Here is a 24,668-nt window from a genome sequence, read left to right as displayed (position 1 = left end):
GGCCCCTCTGTGCATGGGATTCTCCAGGCAAGAATACTGGAGTGGGTAGCCATGCCCTCCTCCAGGGGATCGTCACAACCCAGGGATCGAACCCAGGTCTCTTGTACTGTAGTCATAGGACTTCAAAATATTAATTTTTAAGGAGTACAGTTCAGTACTCCGTAACAACCTCACTGCCAGCACGATAATCCAAAATAAAACAAGATTTTGTTTTGTCCTATTGAACTAGGGAATGTTTCTGTTTCTTAAGCTGTTATTACTTCATGGTGGCAAACTTTACAAAGGTAGTGTCCATTTTGCTCAGAATTGTTTCACATGCCAAGCTTAGTGCTAAGTGCTTCCTGGACCCAATTTCAATGAATCCTAGACATCTCCATAATTACAGCTGCCTGTACTGAGTGCTTACTGCGCTAAGGCCTACACCGACTCTTGCTGTGGGCTGAATAATGCTGCCTCTTCAAAGATGTCCATGACTTAATCCCCAGGAACTGTGACTGTGGTACCTTATCTGGCAAAAGGAATTTTCCAGAAGTGATTAAGTTAAATATCTTAAAATGGGCCATTGCAATCACAAAGGTCCTTTAAAGAGGGAAGCAGGAGAGTCAAAGTCAGGGAAAGAGCAGAAGGTGCTAGTCTTCCGGCTTTGAAGATGAAGGAACCACAAGCCAGGGAATGCAGGCAGCATCTAGAAGGTGGAAAAGGCAGGGAAACAGATTCTCCTCTAAAGTCTCCAAAAGGAACACGACTCTGCCAATGCCTTGATTGTTGACCCATTTTCTGATTTCTGACCTCTAGTAAGAAATTGAAGAAAGTGGAGAAAACCACTAGACCATTCAGGTATGACCTAAATCAAATCCCTTATGACTATACAGTGGAAGTGAGAAATAAATTTAAGGGACTCGATCTGATAGACTGCCTGATGAACTATGGATGGAGGTTCGTGACATTGTACAGGAGACAGAAATCAAGATCATCACCAAGAAAAAGAAATGCAAAAAAGAAAAATGGCTGTCTGAGGAGGCCTTACAAATAACTGTGAAAAGAAGGGAAGCAAAAAGCAAAGGAGAAAAGGAAAGATATACCCATTTGAATGCAGAGTTCCAAAGAGTAGCAAGGAGAGATAAGAAAGCCTTCCTCAGCAATCAATGCAAATAAATAGAGGAAAACAATAGAACGGGAAACACTAGAGATCTCTTCAAGAAAATTAGAGATACCAAGGGAACATTTCATGCAAAGGTGGGCTCAATAAAGGACAGAAATGGTATGGACCTAACAGAAGCAGAAGATATTATGAAGAGGTGGCAAGAATACACAGAAGAACTGTACAAAAAAAGATCTTCATGGCCCAGATAACCACGATGGTTTGATCACTGACCTAGAGCCAGACATCCTGGAATGTGAAGTCAAGTGGGCCTTAGGAAGCATCACTATGAACAAAGCTAGTGGAGGTGATGGAATTCCAGTTGAGCTATTTCAAATCCTGAAAGATGATGCTGTGAAGGTGCTGCACTCAATATGCCAGCAAATTTGGAAAACTCAGCAGTGGCCACAGGACTGGAAAAGGTCAGTTTTCATTCCAATTCAAAGAAAGGCAATGACAAAGAATGCTCAAACTACCGCACAATTGCACTCATCTCACATGCTAGTAAAGTAATGCTCAAAATTCTCCAAGCCAGGCTTCAGCAATACGTGAACCATGAACTTCCAGATGTTCAAGCTGGTTTTAGGAAAGGCAGAGGAACCAGAGATCAAATTGCCAACATCCACTGGATCATGGAAAAAGCAAGAGAGTTCCAGAAAAACATCTATTTCTGCTTTATTGACTATGCCAAAGCCTTTGACTGTGTGGATCACAATAAACTGTGGAAAATTCTGAAAGAGATGGGAATACCAGACCACCTGACCTGCCTCTTGAGAAACCTGTATGCAGGGTAGGAAGCAACAGTTAGAACTGGACATGGAACAACAGACTGGTTCCAAATAAGAAAAGGAGTACGTCAAGGCTGTATATTGTCACCCTGCTTATTTAACTTACATGCAGAGTACATCATGAGAAACGCTGGACTGGAAGAAACACAAGCTGGAATCAAGATTGCCAGGAGAAATATCAATAACCTCAGATATGCAGATGACACCACCCTTATGGCAGAAAGTGAAGAAGAACTAAAGAGCTTCTTGATGAAAGTGAAAGAGGAGAGTGAAAAAGTTGGCTTAAAGCTCAACATTCAGAAAACGAAGATCATGGCATCTGGTCCCATCACTTCATGGCAGATAGATGGGGAAACAGTGGAAACAGTGGCTGACTTTATTTTTCTGGGCTCCAAAATCACTGCAGATGGTGATTGCAGCCATGAAATTAAAAGACGCTTACTCCTTGGAAGAAAAGTTATGACCAACCTAGACAGCATATTCAAAAGCAGAGATATTATTTTCCCACAAAGGTCTGTCTAGTCAAGGCTATGGTTTTTCCAGTGGTCATGTATGGATGTCAGAGTTGGACTATAAAGAAAGGTAAGCGCCGAAGAACTGATGGTTTGGGACTGTGGTGTTGGAGAAGACTTTTGAGAGTCCCTTGTACTGCAAGGAAATCCAACCAGTCCATCCTAAAGGAAATCAGTCCTGGGTGTTCATTGGAAAGACTTATGTTGAGGCTGAAACTCCAATACTTTGGCCACCTGATGCAGAGCTGACTCATTGGAAAACACCCTGATGCTAGGAAAGTTTGAGGGCAGGAGGATAAGGGGACGACAGAGGATGAGATGGTTGGATGGCATCATGAACTCGATGGACATGGGTTTGGGTGGACTCCGGGAGTTGGTGATGGACAGGGAGGCCTGTCATGCTGCGGTTCATGGGGTCGCAAAGAGTCAGACACGACTGAGGGACTGAACTGAACTGAAGTAAGAATACATGTTGTTTTAAGCCAGTAAGTTTAGGGCAATTTGTTATAGCAGCAAGAGGAAACTAATACAACTCTTATAGTGAACTAGTATTATCCCCATTATACAGATGTGGAAACTGAGGATTAGGACCCTTAAAATGACAAAATCCCCCAGTTGGCAATCAAAGATTACAAAGTCAGATCCCAAAGCCAGTGCTGCTGACTATCATGCTTGCTGTTGCCCTGTTCGAACGTCAGGCTAACTCTTCCATGCTGCCTTTCACCACTAATGATGGAACTGTTCTTTGTTATAATCCCTGCACCCCCAATGTCTGCCCCAGTAACGCTTGGGTATTTTGGTTTCTGCCTTTCCTAGTATGGCCAGGTATTTCCGGAACAACTTCATTAACCCCCACATTTACTCCAGAGGGATTGCCAAGCTCATTTTTTGCTGGGACTTCACTGTCACTCATGAAAGTGCAGTAAAGCTGAAACAGAAGAATCTGAGCACTGAAATAAGGGTAAGGAGAGCTAGCTTTAACCCCTTCCCATGGCCAGTCCTCTTTCCTCCTTCAACATGCCTGTAACTTTTCTTAAAGTAATAATGTTTTATTTTTTATTCTCCATGATATTGGCAAAAAAAAAAAAAAACAAACCCTAAAACTATTTTAAATGCCCAGTGCTGGTGATGGTGTAGGGAAGTGAACATTTTCACACAATGTGGTGAGTTTGTTATTGACATAAGCTTGCTGAAGGGCAGTTTAACAATTTATAACAAGATGTTAAATACTTATCGACCTCACAGTTCTAGGTTTAAAATGTTATCCAGTGGTTTTTAACTCTGGGCAGATTTGCCCCAGAGACACAGGCCAATGTCTGGAGGCTTTTTTAATTGTTGCTGCAGAGGAGTGTGTATTACCAGCATCTAGTGGGTAGAGGCTCAACATCCCGCGGTGCACAGGACAAGCCCTTAACACAGATTTATCAACTCTGAATGACAATAGAGCTAAGGTTGACAAACCATGATCTATGGAAAAGTATTTAAGAGAAAAAAAGAGCAAGCAGAATTTATAAACTAAGGGGCTTTGACAAGAGGGTTGCAGAGGGTTCCTCAGCCTTATTCTTCAAGAAGGCCCTATGGCCTCAGTGTATTCTCTTAAGATTATGGTCCCAATCTCTTTCCCTCTGAGATGGAAAAGGTAGTCAATGAAGCGATGGGGGGTTCTTGCCCATTAGAGATTTTCCTAGTGGTCTCCTAATCCAAGCTCATGGTGCTTTTCCCCACTCTCTCACCTGTGGGTTTGTGTCTCTTTGAGAGCACCGAAGCCTAGGGTGGTCATCTTTGCTGACAGTGTAGGGGTTCTGCAAGTGAACTTGACTTCCTTGTGTTTACAGGAGAACCTGTCAGAAATCCTTCAGGAGAACGTCAAGTTAACATTCAATCAGCAGTTTATCCGCTTCTCTGCCCACGTGGCAGCCTGGGTTGTCTCTTCCGGAGTGGCCATCATCTGCTGTGTAGCCGTTTATTACCTGGCTGAGAACAATTTACAGGTAACCAGAGAGGCCAGAGATCCAGGGTCCAGAGCACAGAGAAGCAGGTGAAGGGACCAGATGCAGGAGGGGGCGGGTGGGGTCCTGGTCACCACTCAAAACGAGGTCGTGGCCAGCAGCATCGCCACCAGGAGGAAGTTTGTTTAAAAGTGCAAAATCCTGGGTCCCTCTCTTGGTCCATGGACCCAGAATCTGCATCATAAGAACATCCCCAGGGAATGTGTGTGCGCACCTCAGGGTGGAGGCTCTGGGCTAGTGGAGAAATGGGAACTTTGGCCACAGACCTGGGATCAGGTTCTGCTGTCCTCCTTTATCATTATATCCCTAATGCCTCTCTGGCACCAAGCAGACACTTAATAAATATTATGAACCAGTGGAATTTGGCTAGTGATTTACTCTTCCCATGGGCTTCCCTGGTGGTTCAGATGGTAAAGAATCTGCTGGCAATGCAGCAGACTGAGGTTTGATTCATGGGTCTGGAAGATCCCCTGGAGAAGGGAATGGCAACCCACTCCAGTATTCTTGCCTGGAGAATCCCATGGATAGAGGAGCCTAGCAGGCTATAGTCCATGGGATCACAAAGAGTTGGACACGATTGAGTGACTAACACTTTCACTTTAGTCTTCCTAAGCCCCTAATTCCTTACCTACAAACTGGAATGCTTCTTTTGTAAATGTGTGGTCTGGACTAGAGAAAAGTTATGTAAAGAGTCTACGTAGTACCTGGTACTGTGGGTGATAAAGGAATGTTAGCTTTTTTTTTTTTTTTTGATATGAACTCTGAGACTAATTAGCTGGTGGGTGGACAAAGTACTGTTTCTCTGTGATTTTCAGTTACTCTTCTGGAAAGAGGGATAATTGTAGCTGATTTTGCAGACCCCTAGAATTGTGGTACAGGTTGGTCTGATTGTGTCTCTTTCTTTATTGTCTTCCCAGTACTCTAAATATAAAACCTATCCTCCATGGCACGATTGATAGATCTTTTGTGATGTGGCCCCTGCCCATATCTTTAGTCTCAATACCACACAACCACCTGTATACCACACCAGCAACACTAAATGATGTGCCCCTAGTTCCCTGAACACACCAGGTTTTCCCTTATCTCTAGATGGGAAACACGCAGTTCATTCTACACTGCCACCCTTCCCCTTCATCTGGCAAACTCCTCCTTTTCTCCATGAGTGACACGTCCCCCAGGAAATCTTTTCTCACCATCACCTCTCTTACTAGACTGAGTTAGGTGCACCTGACTCTGCAGTCTTTCCCTGTGCACTTGCCACATGCAGCATTGAAAATGCTTGTTTACACATTTGTTTCTTCAAAAGAATAGCCAGGCACCTGGCCGAACTCCTGATACATAGTAGGTGCTCAACGCAATGGAGGAGGAGCCAGCAAGAAATGGGTGTGAAATGGGACAAACCTAAGGGTTCCTATTAAGGTTTGCCCTGAAAGAGATGAGACTGAGTCCCAGTGCTCCAGGGCCTGGCACTGCCTACCTGGGTTGGAAGCTGTGGCAGGGCAGCTGTAAGTATAAAGACGACTTCTGAGTTTCTCCTTGACTCTGAAGGTTTTCTTCACACTTACCTGAAGTGAAGGAGGTAGTGAAGGAGGAGGAGAAGAATCATTCCCATTGTTTGAACATCTGTACCAGGCAGGATCAACCCTCTGCACAGCTCGAGGAGGCACATTCACTGGCAGCTACAATTTCACATGAATGGTGCCCCCAGCTGTGTCATTTAGCAGCTCCGCAACTGGACCTTTCCTTATTTGAAAGTGAAAATGGCTCAGTCGTGTCCGACTCTTTGCAACCCCATGGACTATGCAGTCCATGGAATTCTCTAGGCCAGAATATTGGAGTAGGTAGCCTTTCCCTTCTCCAAGGGATCTTCCCAACGCAGGGATTGAACCCAGGTGTCCCGCATTGCAGGTGGATTCTTTACCAGCTGAGCCACCAGAGAAGCCAAGAATACTGGAGTGGATAGCCTATCCCTTCTCCAGCAGATCTTCCCAACCCAGGAATCGAACTGGGGTCTCCTGCATTGCAGGAGGATTCTTTACCAACTGAGCTACCAAGGAAGCCCCTTATGTGGTCTCACTTAATTCTTACAGTGTCTCTCTGGGTTATATGATAATCTCCCCATCAGGCAGACTAGGAAAGAGGCTCAGAGAAGCTATGCTTGTGGTTCCAAAGCTTTAGCTTATAAGCACAGGGAGAGGCGCAGCATTTGACCCTAAATTAATCTGGCTCCAAAGATACTGTGAAAGTGCAAGTGGTGTTTTCAAAGCTATCCAGAGGTAAATAGAGACAGAGTCAGGCTTCAGGGTGGGCAATGAGGGAACTTTCAGACATCAGATAAATCCATTAGAATCTCTTACTCCAAGAGGGGCGGCATAGGTTTCACTCCAGACAAATGCCAGGGTGGTGTCCCCACAAAGGCAGGGGCACCCCTCTGACCCTCATAGAAAAGAGCAGCATGGGCTAGCAGAGGCTCCCCTTGCCCCCAATTCAGCACCCGAGGACAGGCAAAGCTTGGTGAAATGAACAAGGGCACGCAGGAGAGCAGAGGAGAAATTCCCTTGTGTCGTAGCTTTGGTAACTCAAGCTTTTCTTCCAGCAGCATGGAGCACATTCTCATGTTTCCAAACCTCTTGGTGAGGAAAGTAAAGTCACAGAATGGCTGTTGGGCCATAGGTCCCTGAGTCTGATAGACCTGGGTTCAAATCTGCCAATTTCTAGCTGGGGAACCCTGGGTAAGCATCTTTGCCTCTCTGAGCCTCAGGTTGTCCAGCAGTTAAGTCTATTAACACCCACCTATTGGGCTATAGTGGGAATTAAAGCATCATGTGAGTAATTCTCGGCCAAGGGCAAGTGCTTGGTAAGTGGTCCTTTAATAGCTAATCAGAAGAGTTTTAATCTGGGATTTTCCCACCTTGGGGGATCTTCTGAGTCGGGCAGAGAGGGGTCCGGTGTACGGTCAGCAACTTGATTCTCTCCCTCCATCCCCCGCAGTTCCTGGCGAACCACAGTAACCCTGGGGCGGTGCTTTTACTGCCTTTCGTCGTGTCCTGCATCAACCTGGTCGTGCCTCGCTTCTACTCCATGTTCAGGCTGGTGGAGCGCTACGAGATGCCGAGGCACGAAGTCTATACCCTCCTGATCCGGTAGGTGTGGCTGTCACTTCTCACTCCAGCCTCAATTTTCACGGAGGGAAAAATGGGATGGAAACTAGAAAGGGTTACACTCAAGTATCACAGTTCTGTTTTCCAGAAAGAATTTCAAGAGTAGATTATGTTTTTATGGTATGAGTTACTAGCCATAAAGTCCAAAGAGCCCTGAAGAAATACAGTAATTGGGTACATCTGCCCTTTGCTTAAAATAATGGCTTGTCTTTCCCAGATAAGCTTTCCCAGTAATGGCTTATCTTGCTGCCAGCTTGAGGAGCATGGTTCTCAGTTATGAGATGTATGGGTGAGTAGGTTGTGCACTGCACAGACGTTCTTGGCTAAGAAGTCACGTGGGAACTGATCATCCAGAGTTCCATGAGTCCGACTTGAGGCTGAGTACCCACTGAATCAGCCAGGAGGAACAGGTTCATTTCTGTCATTTAACCATCCAAATTGTTGGTTGGAGGGGGAGGTTGAAGTTGAGGGGATGCTTTTGGCAATTCATTGGCTGGGAAAGGATCCCTTTTTGTGATTCCCAGAAAGGCATTGTATGTGCTGGAAGTGACCCCACAGTCTTGATAAAATATAAAGCTACCCAAATTGTTTTCTTTATTGCTTCTTCCTGGCTAGTACCCTGACCATTTCCTGGTTATGGTGGTGTTTATAGTGATGAGGCTGAACTACCAGATTGACTTTTTTTTACTGATCAATTTCAGAGTCCTTACTTTACCATTGCCTCTGAGATCTGGCTCCTGGTCAGTTCTTCAGTTTTATTTTCTACCTCTTTCCACTTCCTCAGTGACCCCAGCCCCCAGCCTCACTCGCCTTTTCATTGTTCACAAACTGTATGCCCATCTCAGCACCTTTGCACTGGCCATTCCTTCTTCCTGGAATAGCAAATCTATACTTATGTTTATGCTTATAGTTTCTTCACACAAATCTTAAGCATTTCTGTTACCCTTAAATTTGTAACCAGCATATTTTAAAACACACACACACACACACATATATTAAAGTTGAAAGTTAAGTCGCTCAGTCGCGTCCGACTCTTTGCAACCCTGTGCAAAGCAGCCTACCAGGCTCCTCTGTCCATGGGATTCTCCAGGCAAGAATACTGGAGTGGGTTGCCATTTCCTTCTCCAGGGATCTTCCCAACCCAGGGATCGAACCCAGGTCTCCCGCATTGCAGGCAGATGCTTTAACCTCTGATCCACCAGGAAAGTGTATATATGTGTGTATATATATATATATATATATATATACGCTTATTATTTTAGATCAGGAGTTAGCAAACAGCAGCCTGCAGGCCCAGCCTGCCTCCCATTTTCATAAATAAAGTCTCACTGGAATGCAACCATGTCCACTGGTGACGTATCATCTATGACTCCTTTCCTGCTACAACTGCAGAGTTGGGACACAAACTGTATGGTTTGCAAGGCCAAAAATATTTACTGTCTGGACCTTCACAGAAAATGTTGACTGACTTCAGGTTAATGCTTAGAGTTATCTGTATATGTATTTGATAGATAGGTCCAGAGTTCATCTTTATTTGAAGAGCTATGAAACATAAGGAATAGAAGATGATGTGTGCGTGCTAAGTCACCATATTCATGTCTGACTCTTTGCAACCCTATGGATTGTAGCCCATCGGGCTTCTCTGTCCATGGGATTCTCCAGGCAAGAATACTGGAGTGGGTTGCCACGCCTTTCCTCAAGGGCATGTAGGAAATGGCACTCTACTCCAGTATACTCTTGCCTGGAAAACTCCATGGATGGAGGAGCCTGGTGGGCTACAGCCCTTAGGGTTGCAGAGTCGGACATGACGGAGCCACTGAGCACGCATAGATACAAGTATCGTTTTCCTGAAGAAAAAAATTTTAGAAAGCCTTCCTTTCTACCCACACTACACCTCTGGGCGCCTCCTCTCGATGGTTAGAAACAATCAGGATTTTTTTTTCTTGCGATTAAAAAAAAATTTAAACCGTTTTCAGTGCACAGTTCAGCAGCACACTGGCGTCTTTGCTCAGTGTCTGTTCAACGTATCCTACTTACAATGTCTTCCTTTTGTGAGAGAAGATAAGACGTTATTTTAGAGTAGATCTTGGGATGGTCAACTTTTTAAGTACTTCCACGTTCCCACATATTTTTTATTTTGCCTTTCGATTTGAATGTGGATTTGCATAGGCCAAGGACTCCATATTCTAACTACCTCTTCTGAGGCCTACAGGTATGGCTTTGAGGGTTTCTGACATCTGGCATCACCAAACAATCACCCCGTTGTTCTTTCCAGACCCTTTGCATCTGCTGTCTCTAAGTTCCAGGCATCTTCAGAACTACCACCACCTCTGAGGCAGTCTTCTCCCAAATTTGTTTTAAATTTGGTTTTCTCCAGTCTTCTTCACTGACCCCTTTTCATATTTTAATCTTTGTGTCCTTTATTTCTGCTTTCTATTTTCCATAAATTCCTCTATATTTCTGGTCTGTTCATGATGACTTTTTTGTTTCCCACTGCTTTATGGATCTTTTAGCTTTTGACTTTTTTTTTTTCTTTCATCATTTCAGTAGAATGTGGATGTAGAGGTGATAGGTTCAGTATGATAGGTAATAGGCTCCAATGCTCAGTGTGTCATTTTGATCTAATCACTTTATTTAATTTGCATTTTTCTGATCCCAAGAGAAATTCACTATCTTTTAATATATATTAGCCCTAGGTATTGCTTCAGAAAATATTCAAAATCTTCTCTATATGCAGAGAAAATAAGAAAGCTCAGAAATAGGTTTAACCTGGAGTTATACTGCAGTTAATGTATTTAAGTTCTGACACCAGTTCCGACATGTGGGTTTTCCCACACCACCAAGCCATTCTCCAATACACACAGATGGGTGTCCTACAATTTAATTCAACTCTGACATTATGTACCTGAAGGTAGTGTCAGAATCCCACAGGGTAAGGCTCAGCCCCACAGGGCTGCCCCCACCCCCTCTTCTGGTACCAGTCGCAAATCCACATTGTCACCTGGGCTTCTGACTGACCAACTATAGATCGGAGGTTCCAGTGACCCCCTACTCGAGTTTGAGTATTTGCTAGAACAGCTCACGTGACTCAGAGAAACACTTTACTTATGAGATTACTGCTTTATTATAAAAAGCTATAACTCAAGAACAGCCAGGTAGAAGAGATGTGTAGGGCAAAGTCTGTGTATGTAGAGCTTTGTTGCCCTTTCTGAGATTTTCAGTCTCCCAAATACCATCCTGTCACCAAGCCAGAAGGTCACCGAACCCGCCTCCTTTTGAGTTTTTGTGGAGGCTTCATCACGTATGCATGACTAGTTAAATGGCTACTGGTTCTGTGTTTTAGCTCAGTTGTGTCTGACTCTTTGCAACCCCATGGATGGTATGTAGCCTGCCAGGCTTCTCTGTCTATGGGGATTCTCCAGACAAGAATACTGGAGTGGGTTGCCCTGCCCTCCTCCAGGGCATCTTCCCAACCCAGGGATCAAACCCAGGTCTCCTGCATTGCAGGCAGATTCTTTACCCATTGAGCCATCAGAGAAGCCCAATAAATTCAATCTCCAGCCCCTCTCTCCTCCCTGGAGTCTGCAATAGGCACGCTGAGTTCAGATCCTCGAAATCACAGGATCGGTTGTCACGGCAACCAGCCCCTAACCTTAGTAGACCTAGGGGCTTCCCAACAGTCACATTAATATAACAAAAGACACCTTGATAGCTCTCCTCACTTAGGATATTCCAAAGGTTTCAGGAGCTCAGTGCAAGGACAAGAAAAGGACAAGAAGACCAAATGCATATTTCTTATCATAAATGACAGTATCACTGTACAGTAAGGCATTAATCCAGTAGATATTGAGAGTCTATTATAGGCTAGGCACTGGGTAAGAGATTTGGGATCTAGTGTTGAAAAAGGCAAATCCTGTCTCTTCCTTCACTGTGTTGTTTTGTCTAATGGTTGGTTCTCAACCTTTAACCTGCACCAGAATTGCCTGGAGGGATTGCTGGGCCCTATACCAGAGTGCCTGATTCAGAAGATCTGGGAGAGGGCCAGAAAGTTTGCCTTTCTAACAAGATTACAGATGCTACTGCTGGTCTGCGGACCATACTTTGAAAACGACTGGTGTAGTGGTACATGGTTCTTGGCACATCAATGTTGAAGACCTCTTAAAACCAGAAGTTACTGATTTGGGCAAAGTGACTAGATTTAAGAACTCAGGCTGTTAAATCAGGTGGTCCTTGTTTTCAACCTTTGTCACGCCCCTAAGCATAACATTGCCCCTAAGTAATCCGTGTGATCTTGTACAAGTTATTTCATCTCTCTGTGCTTCAGTTTCCTCATCAGTAAGATAGGCATAAAATACTATCTACCTGATGGTAGAGCTGGAATGATTAAGAGGGATGATTCGAAAAAGTGTGTAGCATGTTTACTGTCCCTGGTGGCACCTGATGAATAGTATGTATGTGTACTACTATTACAGTGAGAAGTGAAATCAGGTAGTTTGGATATGCCCAAAAGAGAGTGTATCAGTCAGAATAAATGAGGTTAAACTGTGGTAACAAACATCCCTGCAACCCCCCACCCCCACTCCAAACTCACAGTGATTTAGAACACAAGTATTTATTTCTTGTTCACATTGCACACCCTTGTGGATTGGCAGGGAAATTCTGCCTGCGTTAGTCACTCAGGGGTTCAGGCTGATTGTCCTTCCAGAGGGAAGATGGTGAGTCTCACTGGCATTTAAATACTCTAGTCTAGAAGTGACACAAGATAACACACATTGTTTATGCTCACAGCTCATTTACCAGAACTAGTCATATGTGCCCCGCCCCCACCAACCACAGGGGGCTTCCTTGGTGGCTCAGAGAGTAAAGAATCTGCCTGCAACATGGGACACCTGGGTTCAATCCCTGGGTCGGGAAGATCCCCTGGAGGAGAAAATGGCAACCCATTCCAGTGTTCTTGCCTGGAGAATCCCCATGGACAGAGGAGCCTGGCAGGCTGCAGTTCATGGAGTCGCAAAGAGTTGGGCACAACCAAGCAACTAGAAGCACATAACCACAGGGGGCAGGAATTTCCATCCTACCATGTGCCCCAAATGAAATATTAGCAAGCATCTCCCATGACTACCATGGAAGTAATGATAGTTGTTTTCTCTTCATTTTTTAGAAATATCTTTCTGAAAATATCAATCATTGGAATTCTGTGTTACTATTGGCTCAACATTGTGGCCCTGGATAGTGAAGAGGTAAGATTTCTATGCTGTTTTGCTTTAAGCTTGGCTTTGACCTTCAGGGAGGAAGTGAGTTTCTCAACAGTTTCTGCCTATGGTATTAGAGTAGATACCATGTTATTTTTCCCATCCATCTGTCCATCTACTTATCCATCTGTTCATCTATCCATCTATCCATCCATTCACCTTTCCACCCTTCCATCCATCCTTGGGCTTCCTACAGAAGTAACTAACTTCAAAAACTGACCATTTTGACCTTCCTGTTTATGCCAATCTGATAAACTTCTAGGCCACTTTCTTAATCAAGAAGATATAAATTATTTTAAAATTATTGAAAGACACCAAACCATAGAAACAGGAAGCTCAAAGAACACTGAGCAAGAAAACACCCAAAGAAAGAAGTAAATTAAATTATAAATTAAAAAAAACTCCAACTTGGCACATCAGATAGCATTACAGAAAACTAAAAACAAGGCCTAAGCCTTAAAAAAAACTAGACTATTTTTTAAAACTTTACCTATAGAGGATAAAGAATAGGAAAATGCGGGGGGTTACTTTTCATAGTACTCAAAAATTATTTTTTGAGAGTTTAGGACAATTCTTAAGTGTTGAAATAAAATACACCAACCAAGATTTCCATATTTGGTTAAATTATCCCTCAAAAGTGAAAGAAAAATAAAGACCTTCTCAGAAAAACAAATACTGCGGGAAATCATTTCTAGCAGAACTTCCACACAAGAAAGGTTTAAAGAAGTCCTTTAGATAGAGAAAATATGATATAAATCAGAAGCTTCAATATAAAGAAAAGAAACATGTCAGAGAAAGTATACATAAAAGTAAAATAAAATTAAAAAAAAATTTTTTAAGTTATTGATTTTTCACAAGGTTAATAAGCAAAAGGAATGGAGGCATTATTAGCCATTGACACCTCCTGCTCTTCTTGGCTAAAAAACAGGATCCAGAAGGCATAGGACAAAGATGAAAAGTGTTAAAGGGGAGAGGTAGCGAGACAGGAAAGTCTGGGTACATGAGGAGGGCAAGCCTTAATGGAGGAAGAAGGCGCACAGAAAGAGAATAAACACTCAGAAATAAACTCAGCCTAGAGATGCATTTCTGATGAGAGTGGGTCTGCTTTTCTGGGCACTCCAAGGTTCCATCAAACTAAGCTGCCAGCTCCATTCTTGAGACCAGGCGGGGCAGGAACAGATGGCAACAGCCTCCTCCCACATCCCAACTCTTGTTTGCCTTTGCTTTCCAGTGTTGGGAAACCCTCATAGGCCAAGAAATCTACCGGCTCCTGCTGATGGATTTTGTGTTCTCTTTAGCTGATTCCTTCCTGGGGGAGTTCCTGAGAAGGTAAATATTTGTCTGTCTTGAGTAATTAGTACCTGCTGCTGTAACTGAAGCCGTAGCACTGGCTGAGCAGGAAGTATGGATCCCTTCTGTACTCTAAGTGTACATTGTCCTAAGTCTGCCTATTGTCCTTAGGAATATTGTTTTCTTCTGAAGTAACTGAAATCTCACCTTGACAGTTCTGTTGTCAAAGTTCATTTAATTCAAGTGGCCCTTTATAATCTCCTGAGAAAGAAAGTTCTATAAATGAAATACAGAAACGGAGTCGTATGACATCGTATCCACCATAGATCATTTTAATCTTCTAGTGTATGTATCAGAGAAGGCATTGGCAACCCACTCCAGTACTCTTACCTGGAAACTCCCATGGATGGAGGAGCCTGGTGGGCTGCAGTCCGTGGGGTCGCTGAGAGTCGGACACGACTGAGCGACTTCCCTTTCACTTTAAACTTTCATGCATTGGAGAAGGAAATGGCAACCCACTCCAGTGTCCTTGCCTGGAGAATCCCAGGGACGGAGGAGCCTGATGGGCTGCCGTCTATGGGGTCGCACAAAGTCGGACACGAATGAAGCGACTTAGAAGCAGCAGTGTATGTGTATTCTTCCAGATTTTCTGTGCACGTCTTGCTTTGTGTGTGTGTGCATGTGTGCGTGCTAAGTTGCAAAACTGCTATGGAGTTTGTATAGTGAGAATGCCTTGTCATCTTTCCATGTTTGTACTATAGATTTATCTCATTGTTTTCATTGAATTTAATTAATGCATTAATTTTTAATTTAGACCCCAAGTGTGCAGGATTGGGGAAATATCATCATTGGCCCATGTATGGTCCTCTTTTATTTATTTACTCATATATTTTATAAAAATATTATGAGCATCTCATTCCTAATAGACATTTACTTATTTCACAAGCTGCCTTAGTAATAAAGATGGCATGATGTAATGCTGATTCCTTCCTCAGTGGGTTGAATGCCAAATTTCCGCACTCAATCTACTCTAACTCACTTTTAGTTCAGCCTCTTGGACATAAAGGTGAGAAAGTTTTTGTTGTTGTTATTTTGTTTGTCTTTTATAGCAGTTTTTGGTTTTTTTTTTTTTGCAATTCTTCTGTATGAAAAAAAATCAAAATGGTCTCAACTTTCTTCAGAATAAATGGGGACCTAGGTTTCCTCCTTGTGGATTTAGAAAACAGGGAAACACCATTAACTCAATAGCTGTAACTGAAAGTTGAGAATTTTTCAGTTCATTTTGGTTGAGAGGTGCTGAGTTTAAATATAGATTTAAACTATATTAAAATAAAGGTTTAAAAGAAAGATTTAAAAGCAAAAAGTGGTACAAAGAAGATAATAGGTGGGGTAATTTAAATAATACCTATTTTAGTAAACCTATTAATAATTAGTTATCTGTTTAAGTAGCAGGTGGGATAATTTAAATAATGTTCTCTAGAAATTTTTGAACCACTTTAGCAGTATCTCCATTTGAATCCTTTGTGTTAATTCCATTTTCCCTTGATTCCCTCAATTATTTCTTCTAAAACATGCTCATACTTGGAACTTTTCGAAAACTTGCAAGGGTAGTCATAACTTTATTCCAAACTGGTGAAAGTTTGTCCTCCTTTGTTGGTTGTGGGGAATCTTTTGAAGGAGGGAGTTCATGGTTTGTGTACTAACCTCATCATATTTTCACAGAATCATTGGGATGCGGCTTATCACAAGTCTTGGCTTACAGGAGTTTGACATTGCCAGAAATGTGTTAGAACTCATCTATGCACAAACTCTGGTGTGGTAAGTTTTGAAATTTTTGGTTTGCTCAGTGGTTCCCACCTGACTGTGAACTTGGAGTTTTGGTGGCTATGCCCAGAACCTGTTGTTTTTCAAAGCTGCACAGGTGATACCAAATTCAGCCAGTCTGAGGACCATGCATTCATGTCCCAGAGTGTTCTCTTCCTTTATGAGGACTTCAACCAAGAATTGACACGGAGCAGGGACCCCAACCTGAAGGGCAACCTGGATAAACTTGGATTGTGGGGTTGGCTCTTCTACTCATTGAGGTCACTGAACTTCTTTGAGCCTCAGTCTCCTTATCTGTCAAATGCACATAATAAGAGCTGCCTTTGACTTAGTTGACGATTAAGTCAAGTGATATAAGACATCTGCTCTGCAATCTCAAATAGCCATACAACTGTAAAGCACCTTATTTCCCAACTCTTTAAAGTTGCCCTGGGTGATTTGGCTATCTGCAAATAACTCAGTAATGTCAATGAATTTATTTTTGGAGGTGGTGAAGACTTTTTCTTTATGTAGCTTAGGTGGTGCGTTTGCTTACTGCCAAGACACCACTGGCAACTGGACAGTTGCCAAAGTCCTTTTACCCAATGAACAGGATGCCACTGGGCAAGTTATATATAAACTCTCGCTAAACCTTCATTTTCTAATCTGTTAATGGGGGAAATAGTAGCACCTACTTTATAGACTTTTGGTGAGGATTAAATGAGAAAATGCATGCATTAAATGCTTGGCGAGTAACTGACTCAGAAAGGTTTATTATATGACTGTTGTCATCCTTTTAAGGGCTCTTTTTTAAAATTTGTAGTACAAAACACATAACCTAAAATTTACCATCTTAACCAGCCTTCCTATTTTGCTTGGCTTGTCTAACACTGGACTGTTTTTGACTTTATATTCTCTTTTATGTTGTTTGCTTTTTATAAACTTAAATACATTTAAATGAGTCTTTATTTTATCATCATCAATGGAAAATCATATCATTTGACTTTAAATTCCAAGTCATTTGAAAAATAAAATCAAACCCATCATAAAAAGTAAAATTCTAGCTAGATGCTGCTATCAAGGTTCTCAATCTAAAGACTACCTGTTTTTGTTTTTTTTTTTAAGGAGGTTGGCAAGTGTTAGGACTTAAAGACACCAGCACCCAAGCTGATATTTTCTTCCTTTGGCCTCAGCAGCATTGGGGAGAATTAAAGAGCGAGGGCCCTTCTCCTTTGTAACAATGCAGTTTAATGCTTGTCCTGGCAGGACGTCAGGCCTTCTCAAATGCCAGATGAGTAGGCGGAGTTCACGTCCCGCATTTGGGACACCTGGGCGAGGGCTGCCCGAAGGCCATCTGGTGGTTTAACTAATGGCCAAGTGGGTAACGTTCTCTGCAGAATCTCTTTCCTAGAACTGTGGATTCTGGATATGGTGGGGATTTGCCGGGTTTGCCATATTGGAAGCAGTCCCCCTCTGTATGAGTTTTCTAGCGCTTTGATAATAAAGTACCACATGTACTTTAAATGGTGGCTATTTATTAAATAATAAACCGCACAAATTTATTTTCTCACAATTCCGGAGGCTTGAAATCCCAGATCAAGGTGTTTGCAGGGTTGACTTCGCCTGAGGCCTCCATCCTTGGCCTGTAGATGGTGCCTTTACCCTGGACCCTCACATGTCCTCTTCCCTCTGTGTGTCGGTTAGGGCCCACACGAGGTGAGTGACCTCATTTTACCTTAATTGTCTCTTTCAAGGCCCTATCTCCAAACACATTCTGAGGTATTGGGGTTACAACTTCAACAAATGAGTTTGGAGGGACACAATGCAGCCCGTAACACCCTCCGCCTTCCCCCCACACCCGTCATTAACCCATTCCCTGTGCCTTCCCTGACCTCTGATGCTCATCCCCACTCTCTCATAGGATTGGAACCTTCTTCTGTCCTTTGCTGCCCTTTATCCAAATGATTACTCTTTTCATCATGTTCTACGTCAAAAATGTGAGTCAGTCTGAAGTTGGAACCAATTGGCTTTGCAGTCCCATATGACCCAGTGGTGGTTGAAATTGGGTGGGGTGGGGCAGTGGTGGTGATGGGAAGGCTATCAGGGGACTGGTGTCTAGCTGGGGCCCCCTTGGCCTGCTCCTCTGGCCGCACAAGGGAGGTGACTGCATCTCTTCTTCAGATCAGCCTGATGATGAATTTCCAGCCTCCGAGCAAAGCGTGGCGGGCCTCGCAGATGATGACTTTCTTCATCTTTCTGCTTTTCTTCCCATCCTTCACTGGGGTCCTGTGCACCCTGGCCATCACCATCTGGAGGTAGGAGATGGCAGCCTTGGAGGAGCGGGTGTTTTAAAATGTAGGTTTTTATCATTCTTTAGATATAGTGAGACCAACAGATCAGAAGGCCACAGCCACTGAAAAAATAATTGGTCAAGAAGCAACAGTTAGAACCAGACATGGAACAATGAACTGGTTCAAAATTGGGAAAGGAGTCCATCAAGGCTGTATATTGTTACCTCGTTTGTTTAACTTATATGCAGAGTACATCATGTGAAATGCCGGACTGGATGAATCACAAGCTGGAATCTTAGTCATCTTATTTAAAAGTGTATAGTTCAGTAGAGTTAAATATATTCACATTGTTTAGCTACAGATTTCTGGAACTTCTTCATCTTATGAAATTGAAAGTCTATACTTGCCAAACTCTGTAATTTTCCCTCTCCCCTCCTCTGTCCTCCCAGCACTTTCTACTTTGTTTCAATGATTTGGACTACTTTAGATACGTCATGCAGAGTACATCATGAGAAACGCTGGGCTGGATGAAGCACAAGCTGGAATCAAGATTGCCAGGAGAAATATCAATAACTTCAGATAGGCAGATGACACCACCCTTATGGCAGAAAGAGAAGAACTAAAGAGCCTCTTGATGAAAGTGAAAGAGGAGAGTGAAAAAGTTGGCTTAAAACTCCGCATTAAGAAAACTAAGATAGTGGCATCTGGTCCCATCACTTCATGGCAAATAGATGGGGAAACAATGGAAACAGTGACAGACTTTATTTTCTGGGCTCCAAAATCACTGCAGTTGGTAACTGCACCCATGAAATTAGAAGACAGTTGCTCCTGGAAAGAAAAGCTATGAACAACCTAGACAGCAAATTAAAAAGCAGAGATATTACATTGTGACAAAAGTCCATGTAGTCAAAGCTATGATTTTTCCAGTAGTCATCTATGGATGTGGGAGTTGGACCATAAAGAATGCTGAACACTGAAGAATTGATGATTTTGAACTGTGGTCCTGGAGAAGACTCTTGAGAGTCCCTTGGACAGCCTCCCTCTTTCTGCCATTAGGGTGGTGTCATCTGCATACCAAGTTCCCTTGGTAGCCAACAGATGCTATGATCTAGGGATTAATACATCCAAGTTTGATCACCACATGACAGGTGCCCAGTCTTGACTGGCAGGGCCCCCTCACTTCCTCCAGGTCATGCAGGTTCCCAGCTGGGGAGAATCCAGGTCTCCACACAGAGAACAGAACGTCCTCTAATGAACTGAAAGGTCCGTCTGGTCAGGCTTCTTCTTACACCTCCAACCTCACTTTCACTTTCTTGATGAGAGCTATAACCAACCTCAGTTCAGTCCAGTTCAGTCACTCAGTCGTGTCCAACTCTTTGTGACCCCATGGACTGCAGCACGTGAGGCTTCCCTGTCCATCACCAACTTTCAGAGCTTGCTCAAACTCATGTCCATCAGGTGGGTGATGCCATCCAACCATCCTCTGTCATCCCTTTCTCCTCCTGCCTTCAATCTTTCCCAGCATTGAGGTCTTTACCAATGAGTCAGTTCTTCCCATCAGGTGGCCAAAGTATTGGAGTTTCAGCTTCAACTTCAGTCCTTCCAATGAATATTCAGGACTGATTTCCTTTAGGATTGACTGGTTGGATCTCCTTGCTGTCCAAGGGACTCTCAAGAGTCTTCTCCAACACCACAGTTCAAAAGCATCAATTTTTCAGTGTTCAGCTTTCTTTATAGTCCAGTTCTTACAGTCATACGTGACTACTGGAAAACCCATAGCTTTGACTAGATGGACCTTTGTTGGTAAAGTAATGTCTCTGCTTTTTATTATGCTGTCTAGTTTTGTCATAGCTTTTCTTCCAAAGAGCAAGCGTCTTTTAATTTCACGGCTGCAGTCATCATCTGCAGTGATTATGGAGCCCCCCCCAAAAATAAAGTCTCTCACCGTTTCCATTGTTTAGACAGCAAACAATGAGTCTCTTGGACTGGAAGGAGATCAAACCAGTCAATCCTAAAGGAAATCAGTCCTGAATATTCATTGGACGGACTGATGCTGGAGCTGAATCTCCAATACTTTGGCCACCTGATGTGAAGAACTGATTCACTGGTAAAGATCTTGATGCTGGGAAAGATTAAATGCAGGAGAAGAAGGGGATGACAGAGGATGAGATGGTTGGATGGCATTACCGACCCGATGGACATGAGTATGAGCAAGCTCTGGGAGTTGATGAAGGACAGGGAAGCCTGGTGTGCTGCAGTCCATGGGGTTGCAAAGAGTCGGACATGACTGAGTGACCAAACTGACTGACAGCAAAGAATCAAACCAGTCAATCCTAAAGAAAATCAACTCTGAATATTCATTGCAAGGACTGATGCTTAAGCAGAAGCTCCAATATTTTAGCCACCTGATGTGAAGAGCTGACTCATTGGAAAAGACCCTGATGCTGAGAAAGATTGAAGGCAGGAGGAGAAAGGGACGATAGAGGATGAGATGGTCAGATGGCATCACTGACTCAACGGACATGAGTTTGAGCAAACTCCAGGAGATAATGAAGGACAGGGAAGCCAGGCGTGCTGCAGTCCATGGGGTTGCAAAGAATCGGATGTGGCCGAGCCACTGAACAACAGCAACAATAAATTCAGACCCCAAAAGGAGGGGACCTGTCCCACCATGGGGGCCACGTGGGGAGGAGACACCGGCATCTGTCAGAGGCAGAGAGAGAGAGTAGTAAATGTGGGCAGAAGTCTTGACTGTGGTTTCAGTGGGAGGAGAAGGCAAGGCAGGGTCAGCAGGCTTAGGAGGGGCAAATGTGAATAATCTCATTGGGCTCTGGGGTGTAGGGGCCATCTGGGGTTGTCTGGTACCTGGTGCTGGGGTGGTGGGGGCAGAGGAACAATGGCCCAGAGTGTGAGAGCTTGAGAGAGGAGGTGGGGTGGGATGTGGGCTGGGTGTTGGTTTGCATATGAAAGACGTGCTTTGTAGGCTAGCCCTGGGAAAGGCAGTCTCTCTAGCATCAGTAAGGCCCCAGATGTTACAGATCAGAATAAAAAGACATGCTTCATTCAGTGTTTAGCCCAAGTTCCCTTGATAACCAACAGATGCTATCACCAAGGGAGGAATACATCCGAGTTTGGTCACCACCTGTCAGGTGCCCCGTCTTGACTGGCACAGGCCCCTCACTTCCTCCAAGTCCTGCACGTTCCCAGCTAGGGAGAAGCCTGGTCTCCGCACAGAGAACAGAACTTCCTCTAATGAACTGAAAGGCCCCATCTGGTCAGGCTCCCTCTTACCCCTGCAACCTCACTTCCCATGGCTCCATCCTTCCCCAGCCTCTCAGTCTGTTCAGGGTCATCTGTTTGAAGTGCTCTCCCTGCTCTCTTTGCTTGACCTCTCCTCTCTCAGCTCAAAAGTCCTGTTAAAGATCTGCCCTTCGTGACCATCCCCATCTTCTGTGCATTCCCTTCTCCTCCCTTTCTCTCTCAGGGCGGTTTCCTTTCTTCATTTCCTAGTTCACGCCAGAAATGCCTTTGAATCTTTGTTTACTTGTACCCTCACTGCTTGACCATCTTTCCCATTAGAACCTGGGAGGGCAGGTATGTCTGTCCTGTTTACTGTGGGCTCGCCGGGGCTTAGTATCTAGCACAGTGCCTTCTGCTGATCTTGAGGAGACAGCAGTGAGTGGTGGCTTGAAGCAGGATTGTAGTTCCCTGCCCAGGAATTGAACCTGGGTAGCCTGGGTGAAAAGCAGGAATCTTAGCTGCTAGATCAGCAAGGGCTAGAGGCTAGAAGCAAAATTTCCCTGGCTCTTGCCATGCTTGAAAGCAAGAATGTTTTAAGGAGGCAAAAACTGTAAAAATACAGTTTTTTTTTCTACAAAAAAGACTGTACAAAGTTTATTATTAGAGATGCAGTACAGTAAGTGGGGGAGCACACAGAGAAACAGTTTTTTTTTAAGACAAAGGCAAGGCAGAGATACACACATGGAGAGAAAGGGTGTGAGCTTCCTCCAGTAAAGAGGAGGTTAAATTATTTATCTAGGGCATTTTTTCTGGGTCTTTGTTTACCTTTGGCTAATTATTTTGTTTTTCCACAAATTACCTGCCCTGGGAACTTTCTCCAACGTGCATGCGCACCTTTTAGCCAAGATGGATTCTAGCACAGAGGCCTGTGGGAAGTTTGGCATCACCTATTATGGGGTGGTGCCCCCTCCTTTTTAACCCCAAGGAGCCTTCTACAGATGTGTAGTTGGGGAGGTCTTCTTGACCTCAAGAATGAGAAAATGTGGTCTCTTTATCTTTTATCTGGGCAAGACTCAGCTCCTCTCTGCCTTTGCCATTGCATGTGTGCTAAGTCACTTCAGTCGTGTCCAACTCTTTTGGGATCCCATGGACTGTAGCCTGCCAGGCTTCTCTGTCCATGGGGATTCTTCAGGTGAGAGTACTGGAGTTGGGTTGCCATTTTCTTTTCCAGCCCTTACCATTATTGTTCTCTTAAAGTGTCCACTGGAGACAAAGTCCAGCTATTTACCCTGTTCCTGTGGTTATTTCTATCTGGATATGTAAACAGAAGGCTGAGTGTAAATGTCTCACCTGGAGCCCATCTATGTCTTGCCTCAAGAAATATAAACAGGAGGCTAGTTGTAAATGTCTGGCCTGGAGCCCATCTATCTCCTGCCTCAGTTACAAGTTCAGTGGGCCTTTGTCAAATGAATGAGCAAATGAATGAGCAAATGAATGCACAAGGGAGTTGACTTTTTAGAATACTTGTAGAACTGGAACTTGGCAGCTTCAGGGCAGGCTCCTCTGTCGCGTGATGTTCTCAGTTGTCTCACCGCATTGGCTCTTTGCTCTCTTCCTAACCAGTTCTTAGTCTCAGTGAACTCCAGGAGTTGGTGATGGACAGGGAGGCCTGGCGTGCTGCGATTCATGGGGTCGCAAAAGTCGGACACGACTGAGCGACTGATCTGATCTGATCTGATCTGAACCAGTTCTTGGTGCCCTCTAGTTTCTGCTTGTTCACAACTGACTTTATGTGGCCATTATTACAGCTCTAGCTTCCCTAGATTACAGCCTCCCCTCTTTGTATTTCCTAGTTCAAGTTCCTAAGGAAGAGAGTCCTATCACCCCAGTTCATTTCTTTGTGCCAGGACACGGCTAAGGTCACAGCCTGGTCTTTGGATTGGATCAAGTTGGATCTAAGTTGGATTGGATCAGTTGGATCAAGTGATCCTGCTGTCCAAAAGCTGGTCCTCAGAATACAGGTCATGAGTACAAAACACACCAGCTGGGCCTGTGAGCGAGAGGGTTTCCTTTGGAAGGGGATATGGATGGAGCAGGCAAGGATCACTGGTTCCAGGTTAAGAGCCCAGAAAGGACTGGGCTATTCTAGAAAAACTATACCTGAGTCTGGTGCTAGAGATGTTTCCCTGTCCCTTGTTTTATCAGATTGAAACCTTCAGCTGACTGTGGTCCGTTTCGAGGTCTGGCCTTCTTCATTGAGTCGATCTACAGCTGGATCAACACCCTGAGGAAAAGGTCCAGCTACCTGTGGGTTGTTTGGATCTACCAGAACCTCATCGGGAGCGTGCACTTCTTCTTCATCCTCACCCTCATTGTCTTGTAAGTGGGGTTCTTCGGAAGACTAGAGGGGGAAACACCACATCAACTCAGCATGCGGGCGGCTAGGCTTGGGAGGGGCGGGTGTTTGGTGGGAAGGCGAAGACTGCAGCGTGGCTCAGTGTTCTGCATCATCCCAACTCTGCTCTTGAATTTTTCTAGGAGTTATTTAATATCTTGTCCTTTTTTGGGAGTCTGTTTATGAAGAAAGGAACACCCGCTCTGCTCCCTCTTAAGATTTAACATGAAAACAAAAAGAAAAAAACTGGGTGTGAGAATGCTTAGAAAAATTACTGTGTGATTCTTTCTGAGGTTGTGACTATCTTAAAGTGGGTTGGGTGTTATTAATATATGGGTTAGTGTACTTTCATTTTCAAACTTTAAAATGATTTCTAACTTCTTATGAAAAAGTGGAAGATCTGCCAAGACTGGACTCCTTTTCCTGCAGGAACAGTAGGTCTGCTGATGGCTGCTCCTCTTTAGACGGAGAAGGCAATGGCACCCACTCCAGTGTTCTTGCCTGGAGAATCCCAGGGACGGGGGAGCCTGGTGGGCTGCCGAATATTGGGTCGCACAGAGTCGGACACGACTGAAGTGACTTAGCAGCAGCAGCAGCTCCTCTTTAGAAGCCAAATTCTGATGGCTGAGCTTGTCCATCCTCACACAGAGACACAACTCAACAGCACAGCCTAGTGGAGCCAGCTGATGCCAGTTGTTGAGTGACCCCTGGATTTTACAGGTGGAAGTGCTAAGACTTGCAGAGACAGGGATCCTTCCCATGCTGTAGAGTCTATTTATTGTAGAG

The 24,668-nt window shown here is 44.0% G+C and overlaps 1 protein-coding gene across 4 annotated transcripts in view; it reads left to right on the top strand.

Annotated features, from left to right (window-relative positions):
- TMC5 (transmembrane channel like 5) overlaps positions 1–24,668 on the top strand; it is an 80,856-nt gene that overhangs the window by 44,891 nt on the left and 11,297 nt on the right. For all 4 annotated transcript variants that reach the window (XM_006073932.4, XM_006073931.4, XM_025274721.3 and 1 more), the window contains 9 exons: positions 3,258–3,402; positions 4,277–4,432; positions 7,442–7,593; positions 12,773–12,851; positions 14,095–14,192; positions 15,876–15,971; positions 17,878–17,953; positions 18,138–18,271; positions 23,693–23,866. In XM_006073932.4, the coding sequence (XP_006073994.4) occupies positions 3,258–3,402; positions 4,277–4,432; positions 7,442–7,593; positions 12,773–12,851; positions 14,095–14,192; positions 15,876–15,971; positions 17,878–17,953; positions 18,138–18,271; positions 23,693–23,866 (1,110 nt within the window). The remainder of the gene's footprint in view (positions 1–3,257; positions 3,403–4,276; positions 4,433–7,441; positions 7,594–12,772; positions 12,852–14,094; positions 14,193–15,875; positions 15,972–17,877; positions 17,954–18,137; positions 18,272–23,692; positions 23,867–24,668) is intronic.

This window comes from Bubalus bubalis, chromosome 24, assembly GCF_019923935.1.
Source record: "Bubalus bubalis isolate 160015118507 breed Murrah chromosome 24, NDDB_SH_1, whole genome shotgun sequence".
In the NCBI taxonomy this organism is placed as follows: Eukaryota; Metazoa; Chordata; class Mammalia; order Artiodactyla; family Bovidae; genus Bubalus; species Bubalus bubalis.
This window is presented reverse-complemented; position numbering and strand designations above follow the sequence as displayed.